An 8,757-nucleotide genomic window follows, 5' to 3' on the forward strand; every position below is an offset into this window, starting at 1 on the left:
AAACAAACAAAACACATGTCCTTCAAGAGGTGTTTTTCACCATTTAAATGTCAGATATCCTCACAAATTCCATTTTCATTTTCAAGATAATAAAAATGATAAGTATTACCTGTCACACATGATTTTTGTGAGGATGCAATTAATTAATATACATCAAGTATTCAGAAGACCATTTGGCACACAAAAGATAGCCATGTAAGTTACCATATATTTAACTATTTTAGTATATAACATATATAGTGACACTATTAAAAGTACTTTTCTCTTTTTATCATTTCCTTTTCCTGCCACCTTCTCACCATTCCCCACAAGGACTCTACCTTTTCTTCTGCTCCATCCCCCAGCCCCACTTTTACGAACATCTATCTTCTTTCCCTTTGGGACTTATCCATGCTACTTAATGATAAATGTGACTCTATCTAATTAGCCCCACTGGAGTTAGGGAATACTACTGACCTTACAGATTCCTGTTCTCAGTGTGTTGTGAGAAAAAAGCAGGCCTCTCCATGTTCTTCTAAGGGATTCTATTTGTTAAAAATGACAGCAGAACTCTCGGCATTCGTTGCAATATGAGAAAGCAAATAAAACTAGGAACATTTTTTATCAACCTATAAGCTCTTAGAGTCATTCATAGTTAGTTTCCTATGTGTGGCTGTACAGAAGTGATGAAAGACTGATTCTTTCTGTGCACCATAACCTCATTAGATAGAATTTTAAAGATACCAAAAATACCTATACATACAAATTGGAAATTCATAGCACAAAAACAAGACTAAGGGAAACTCCCACAATTCTGAATTTTACTTTTTTTACTATTTAATTGGAAAAGAAGATGGTTGGTAGGAGAATAAAAATTCATTGTGAAATGTCTCCTATTTATAGCAGTAGAACAAAGTTCTGATTGGTGGCAAAACTTTATCAATATTGAGCCTTACTTAACAAATGCACAGTATTAAAACAAACAAACAAAAAACAAGATGTTTGTGCTACCCTTGCAAAATACTTCCAATGTTGTAATTCCTAGGAGCAATTTTCCGCCAGGGAAGCAGTACTGCAGACAATTAACCATCAAGCTGACTCAGTGCTCCTCAATGAAACAGCACAATGTAAAGTACAGCTCATCCGTGCACAGGCATTATGTATAAGTACATCAATAAAAATGGAGCACACCTACTGCTTGCCATCTTGCTGCCATCTTGCTGCCTTCTTGCATTTTTCCCATTTGCTACTCTTTATCAAAACTATGACAAACTGTGACTACTTGGGAAGCTATAACACTTCCTAGGGAAAGAGCCAAAGGAAAAAAAGTAGCCTATCTATCCACTGACCACAAAGGCTTCCAACAAAAAGAAATTTTGCTCCTTGTAGAAATATATAATCACTGGGTAAAAAACAAAGTATTAAAAATGTATGGGGTGAAAACACAACAAAATAAACCACAAAATAACTTATCCTTGATGTAAATCTGTGATGCTTAGTTGACAAAAAAGAATCATTAAAGTGTTTATTCAAAAAATAGCAATTATGTGTATGAAACAATGAGTAGTATCAAACCATCAGTAAGATTCAGTAGGTGATATCTTGCCTACACAGAAGTCCAGGTAAAAGTATAAGTTTTATCCTTTTACTTGCAAACATACAATTCTGTCAGCACAAATAATTTCAAGACAGAAGACTCTTAATATTTTGAATATTCTAGGGCTGAATGCTATTTTCCAGGAATGAAATTACTTTAGACTAAGTAAACAACGTTGAAGATAGCAAGGCTACCCACAATCAAATATAATTACTTTGACTACCATTTCTAGGACTTTGTGGCATAATAAGCTTTCAGTAGTGGGCTGATCCTCCCACTTGTGATAAAAATAAAGTATATGCATTCAAGTAACCATACAGTAAAGAAATCATTTACAATATGTACTGGTATCAACAGAATTACTATTTAAAACCAATCAAATTGTCAGCATTTAAACAGAACTACAATGAAAATTTCTTCCAAAATTTTTCTGTCCCAATTTAGGGATGAAAATTGAAACAAGGACACATTAAGAGTAAAATTAAGACGGTTTATATCATTGTAGTTCTTGCAAGCTTTCTGAAACATTAAGCAATACATTGCTATTTCCATATTTTTAACCTTTTAAAAAATGGACATATAATAACTGTACATATTTATGGGGTACATAGTGATGTTTTGATGCATACAGGGCATACTGATCAGATCAGGGTAATCAGCATATCCATCTTGGTGAATGGCTTGATTTTCTTTCTTTTTTTTTTTTTTTTTTTTGAGATGAAGACTTGCTCTGTCGCCCAGGCTGGAGTGCAGTGGCACCATCTCTGCTCACTGGAACCTCCGCCTCCCGGGTTCAAGCGATTCTTGTGCCTCAGCCTCGGGACTACAGGTGGGCTAATTTTTGTACTCTTAGTAGAGGCAGGGTTTCACCATATTGGCCAGGCTGGTCTCGAATCCTGACCTCAAATGATCCACCTACCTCGGCCTCCCAAAGTGCTGGGATTACAGGCATGGGCCACCGCACCCAGCCAATGGCTTTCTCTTAACAAGTGAAAAGTAATTCCTGAATTAGGTTAGATAACCTATAAGGTCTCTTCTATCTCTACCACTATTTGATTCCACTTAGTTAAATATAAATTGAGTAATTAGTAACATACTTCTGGGACTATGTTAAACTCAGGTAGTTAAGGCACCATTTTGCAGTCAAGTGATGTCATAAAATATCTAAATAGTACTCAAGCAGCCTGAGGGAGTTAATGTTATTTAACAAAGACTCATATAGTGCTTACTCTATGCCCAGCATTGTTCTAAGCACATTATAAATATTAACTCATTTATACAGTTATTTTCAGTATATTTACTAAGTACTTATGAATCTTAAAGATTATGTGAACATTTACCAGTGAACTAAAGTACACAGCTACAGTCACGTGCTCTTTGAAATTAAAAGTATTCATTCTAACAATTAGGATTATCTGACAATAACATGAATCTGGTCAGTTACCTCTCCTAAATGAAATCCTGTGACTGCCTTCAGGACAAATTCCAAATTCCTCAGCAAGTCACGAAAGTGCCGCAGCATCTACTCTTTGCTTTCCTGTTTTATCTTATCTGACCCTGAATTCTATACTATTTGCAATTAACAAAAACATATCCTGATTCCCATGTACCTATGTACTTACTGCCTCTTTGGTTGGATATGCTCACCCTTCCTTTTAATGTAGCAATTCCAAACTCACCCTCGAAACACGGCTTCCCCAGAGAGCCCACCCTGACTGCTCACCTGGGTTAAGTACTAGCCTTCTCTGCCTCCACCAGCCTCTGTGATCACCTCCAGAAAATAACAAGGCAAAGTATATTGTTTAGTCACCCATTCATCTTCCACATCTTTAAGAATTCCTTAAAAGCAAAACTGTGTCTTTTATCTCTAAATGCCCATGGTCTTGCATAAAAATTAGTACAGAGTAGGAACACAAGTAAATAAATGCCTTTTAGGCCAGGCGTGGTGGCTCACACCTGTAATCCCAGCACTTTGGGAGGCCAAGGTGGGCAGATCACGAGGTCAGGAAATTGAGACCATCCTGGCTAACACTGTGAAACCCTGTCTCTACTAAAAATACAAAAAATTAGCCAGATGTGGTGGCACGCGCCCGTAGTCCCAGCTACTTGGGAGGCTTGAGGCAGGAGAATCGCTTGAACCAAGGAGGTGGACTTTGCAGTGAGCCGAGATTGTGCCACTGCACTCCAGCCTGGGCAACAGAGTGAGACTCCATCTCAAAAGCAAAAAATAAAATAAATAAATAAATAAATAAATAAATAAATAAATAAATAAAGATCTTTTAAAGAAACAAATCAACAAATGTATATAAGCTTTTTGAGTTCACAGAAAATCACCCTGATTTTACTTACGAAGTAGAAAGGAAGTTGATAAAAATATCTATGGGTGGCTAGGCATGGTGGCTCATGCCTATAATCCCAGCACTTTGGGTGGCCGAGGTGGGAGGATCACCTGAGGTCAGGAGTTCTAGACCAGCCTGGCCAAAATGGTGAAACTCTGTCTCTACTAAGAATACAAAAATTAGCTGGGCATGGTGGTGGCCGCCTGTCATCCCAGCTATTCAGAAGGATGAGATAGGAGTATCGCTTGAACCCAGGAGGTAGAGGTTGTAATGAGCTGAGATCACACCATTGCACTTCAGCCTGGGTGACAGAGCAAGATTCCATCTCCAGAAAAAAAAAATCTATGGGGTTCTAGAATTAAAATGCCATAAATTAGATCTATTTAAGTATTAGAGAAATAACAAGGGCCATAAAAAATCAACTTATGTTTTTCCATCCAATCGTTGCTCTTAGGGAAACTAGAAATGCCAATAGTGCAAGAAAACTCCTCTGTTTCCTAACTGTAGGAAAAGTTGGCTTAAGACAAATAGGTCTTTATGATTCTGTCAGATCTGGTCCTAGTTGTCAATGATTTCCACCTGTAGTTGAAGCAGCATGGTAAACTGCAGTGGCTCCCAGGTGATACAGACATCAACATGTACTACGTCTACCTTACTATGTGCTAGGCACTGGGATAACGTTTTGTAATAATTACTGTAAGATGGTACCATCGTTTTCATTTCTGACTTGAATTAATAATCTATTCATACTGTTAAACCTAAATCCTACCAATTCATTCATACTTCACCAAAAACCAGTCATTCTTCTCTATTGTGAGGTTTATTGCCATAGGAAGTAGAAGCTCTATGAACCCAAGACAGCTTCCAACCCACGTCAAGAGTACTGTGAATCAAAAAACTGCATAAGTGGTGCTCCATAAATGGGGAGCAAAGGAGGACTGACCTCCTCCACTTTTCAAAAGTGGTGGTCTTTCATCAACACAGAAAAGGCAAGAGGTACCCAAAGACATTTCCAGCATGAGTCAGAGATTCTGTGAGTTTCCAGGTTCAATCCTGTCATTTTATTTTTCTGTATCTCTATTTCCCTCAGTCTTTCTTCTTCTCCTAGAAAGTCTTTGTGAATTGTTTTAAAGCACTGGTTACAACAGCAAAATCTTGACTCTGAGAAACTCTACAGGATAAAAGCCTCCATGTCTTTACTGAAAAAAACTGCAAAGGGAAAAAAAAATTGAGGTGAAAAACCATACATTAAAAGACTTTTTAGAAAACAAAAAAACAGGCCAGGCCCCACAACTCACACCTGTAATCCCAGCACTTTGGGAGGCCAAGGCCAGCAGATGGTTTGAGCCCAGGAGTTCAAGGCCAGCCTATGCAATATGGTGAAATTCCATTCTTACACACACAAAAATTTTAATTAGCTAGATAAGGTGGCACATGCCTGTAATCCAAGCTACTCAGGAAGCTGAGGTGGAAGGATCACTTGGGCCCAAGAGGTCAAGGCTGCTGTGAGCCATAATCACGCCACTGCACTCCTGTCTGGGTGACAGAGTGAGACCCTGTCACAAAAAATAAATAAATAAACTAATTACAATCTACAAACATTATCTGGGTCCTGGTCCAGACAGACTTACTTAAATATAAACTCTAAATATATACTCTCTCTCTCTATATATATATACACACACACACACATATATACACACACACATATATAAACATTCACACACATACATACACATATATACATATGTATTTACGAGAACTGGAAATCTGAAAAACAGGATATTTGATAGTAGTAAGAAATTATTCTAAATTTTTGAAAATACAATAACACGATTGCATTTTTAAAAGAATTCTTACCATTTAGTGGTACATTCCTATACTTTTTTATGAATGAAATGATATGATTTGCTTCAATACAATACAGGGAGGGAAAAAAAATAGAAAAAAAAATAGGTAGGGTATAGACAAAACAAGACTGGCCATGAGTTGCTAATTGTTGGAGCTGGGGGGTTCATTAACTTATCCTACTCTTTTGTGTGTTTGAAATTTTTTATAACAAAAGGTTGCAAATGGGTGTGAAAATATTCTTCCACAGAAATAATCTTAATTGACTGAAAAATATGATGACATAGGGAAACTATGGCCCCTGCTTCTTCAGTTTTACCATTGAAATGAGTCAAAATGGAAAAGGAAAATAGGCATTTACCAAACATTAATTCACGTACAAGAATCCTTCATTAAAAGCTTAAAATATTGGGATTTTCTACTAAAACAATCTTTGATGCATGTTATGTAGCCCTTTAAGTTAATTTCCCACCTTCAATTAACAAAATTTTAACAGTACCAACTATTTGGCTACAAATACAGATTTAAATAATATTTTCTATTTTTACTTTTTTCACACATACAGATAAGTTAGTATAATTATCACATCATCAAGATATGTCTTAAAGCACTGATGAATATATCTACACATATGAAAAGGTTTGGCTTGCCTTTGCTTCAGTCAAGTTTACAAAAATTTTCAAGTATATGAACAAGTCCTATCTTAAAATGTACTTACAGGTAGGTGGAACTGCCTGATAAGCTGATGTGTAGAAATGAAAAAAATACACAGCCCCAGAAGTATTTACTTAAATTTGTCAATAAATTCACAATAATTTTCAGGCATATCTGTGAATGTATGATCTTGATTTAAACACAGATACAGTGATAAAACTAGATTTTTTAAAACATAATTTATAAATGCTCAGCGAATAGCACAGCCCTAATTAAACCAAGAGAACTGCTACCAGTAAAGAAAGTGCGAGGAGGACACCTTTTCTAGAAGGCAGAGGTGAATGGGCATATCTCTGGTGTCCACAAATGTGAGCGAATAGAACCTTAAAGTTCAGCTTGCTTTTACAGTTTGGGTTTCTTAAGAACGTCTAGCCTTGTTTTTTTCCAATTCCTTCTTACAGTGTCAATCTTGGGTTAAATCACTTACGAAGTCTCTTTGAGGAGTAAAACAACAACAATGATGATTCAAACCCTGCCCAAATACTACCTCCCTTCTCCCTATGCACGCCTGGCTTTTGCTTGACAGATGTCAGAGGGCTCTCCGCCCCTTCTCTCAGGTCACCGCACTGCTGAAGGCACCCCGCACAAACTCCCCTCGGGCAAAGCCCTCGGCCTGTGGTTATTTTGGTTATTTTTTGTACCCTTTTCCCCTTTTTTGCACAGGGAGCGCCATGCATGACTCGCATCGGGACTGAGCTCATTTCACCCAAGAAGACATGGGGTCTCCAGGGCAACCGAGCGCAATCGTGGGGTCTCGGGTGGGCCGGGCGGCGCGGAGGACCACCTCCCGGACCCAGCCTCTCACCTGCCGGCCGCCGGGGTCGCCCCGCACCCGCGTGTCGAGCGCATCGTGCCGAGTTTCGTCTTCACCGCCCGAGCGGTAGATGAGGCGCAGCGGCACGATGCTCTGGCGCTCCAGGAAGCGGTTTTCCTTCCTCTTCTCTAGCTCCATCAGTGAGGCGTCTCCTCCAGGCAGGAAGGGGGAAAGGAGGGAATGGAGAGAAAAGGCGAAAATAATGACCCTGACCCGCACTCCTCCATCCTGCGGTCCTACGTCTCCCCTACGAAAATCCCCACCTCCTCCTCCCTCTCGGAACCCATCTGGGAAGGACGCAGAGACAACAGCCGGAGAGCCTTGGACCAGTTCATCCGAGAGCATCCAGGAGCGGGGCCCAGAAGCAAGGCACCCCTTTCCCATTCTCCCCATTCCTCTTCAGAAGGAGAAAAACAGGCTTTGACCCAAGGCTTCTAGTGCATCTGCGCGCCCCCACACATATATTTTTGCTTCACTTCTCACCACCCTCCCGAATTTAAAAAAAAAAAAAAAAAAAAAAATCTCCCCGCGCACTCGGGAAATGGGAATGCCCCCTTTTCAATACGCCTGAGGGCTCCAAAGATTCCCGGGAAATAGTATGGCCCGAAGGCACAGAGGGCGGTTAACTTACCTGCCTGGCCGCAGCGCGCCGGGGGGCAGGTCCCCAGAGCGCAGAGCAGCAAGAAGGGCACGGACACAGCTACCGCCGCCTGCATGGTGCTCCCGTCAGCCCGCCTCGCCCGAAACGCTCAGCTCCTCATGCCGGGGCCGCCGAGTCCGTTTCCCTCACTCCCCGCCCTGGGCTCCCCACGGCCACCTCCTCCCAGCCCCAGCCGGTGCTGCGGCGGCCGTGGCGCTGCAGCCTCCACCGCGGCTTAGTGCTGCATTGTGCTCCGCGGGCGCTTCCGCTGGCGGGGGGAGCGAGCGAGTGCTGCATTGGGCGGTTGGCTGTAGCTAAGTGGTTTCTAGCGCCTCCCACCTCATCCCCTGGCAAAGGCTTGGGCGGGCGACAAGCGCTCGGCAGGGAGCGAGCGCCCGGTGCACTCGCCCCCCGCGCGCAGGCAGGGGCGCGCGCAGGAGAGTCAGCTGGGAAATGTAGTTCTCTCTCCGCGTCCAGCTTGTCTCCACGACGGGGCGGACTGTCGCGACCTCATGACTGTGAGGTCCTCTATATCCCTCAGACTGAAGGGGCGGGAGGCAAGGGCAAAAGAAAGAGGTCAGCACTGGACGGGCTCCTGGCATCCGAGATGCACCAACTGGGCAGTTACAACAGCCGGTATTCATCCACATGGTCTTTAAAGAGCTGTTCTGTTTCCCACGGATTAGTAGTTACTTAAGTTATCAGAGAACCCTACCCTCACGAATACGTGCAAGTAAATTATTCAACAAATACAGATTGAGGATATACTGTGTACCCAGCGGTTGACAACCAGAAGAACACGGGGATCAGAGGCACCTGTTCTTCG

At 41.4% G+C, this 8,757-nt stretch overlaps 1 protein-coding gene across 26 annotated transcripts in view; it reads right to left on the reverse strand.

Annotated features, from left to right (window-relative positions):
• The window catches only part of ADAM22 (ADAM metallopeptidase domain 22), a 245,780-nt gene extending 237,559 nt beyond the window's left edge, over positions 1 to 8,221 (reverse strand). For 15 of the 26 annotated variants that reach the window (XM_074035580.1, XM_074035579.1, XM_065542381.2 and 12 more), the window contains exons 1-2: positions 7,923 to 8,221; positions 7,283 to 7,443 (exon numbers count right to left, since the gene is read on the reverse strand). In XM_074035580.1, coding sequence (XP_073891681.1) covers positions 7,283 to 7,443; positions 7,923 to 8,007 — 246 coding nt within the window. In that variant the 5' untranslated portion in view covers positions 8,008 to 8,221. Of the gene's footprint in view, positions 1 to 7,282; positions 7,737 to 7,922 lie in introns of those variants that run through there. The other 11 variants (XM_065542383.2, XM_045388728.3, XM_045388726.3 and 8 more) reach the window with 2 other exon arrangements.
• Between the last annotated feature and the right edge of the window lie 536 nt (positions 8,222 to 8,757).

This window comes from Macaca fascicularis, chromosome 3 (genome assembly GCF_037993035.2).
Source record: "Macaca fascicularis isolate 582-1 chromosome 3, T2T-MFA8v1.1".
NCBI lineage: Eukaryota > Metazoa > Chordata > Mammalia > Primates > Cercopithecidae > Macaca > Macaca fascicularis.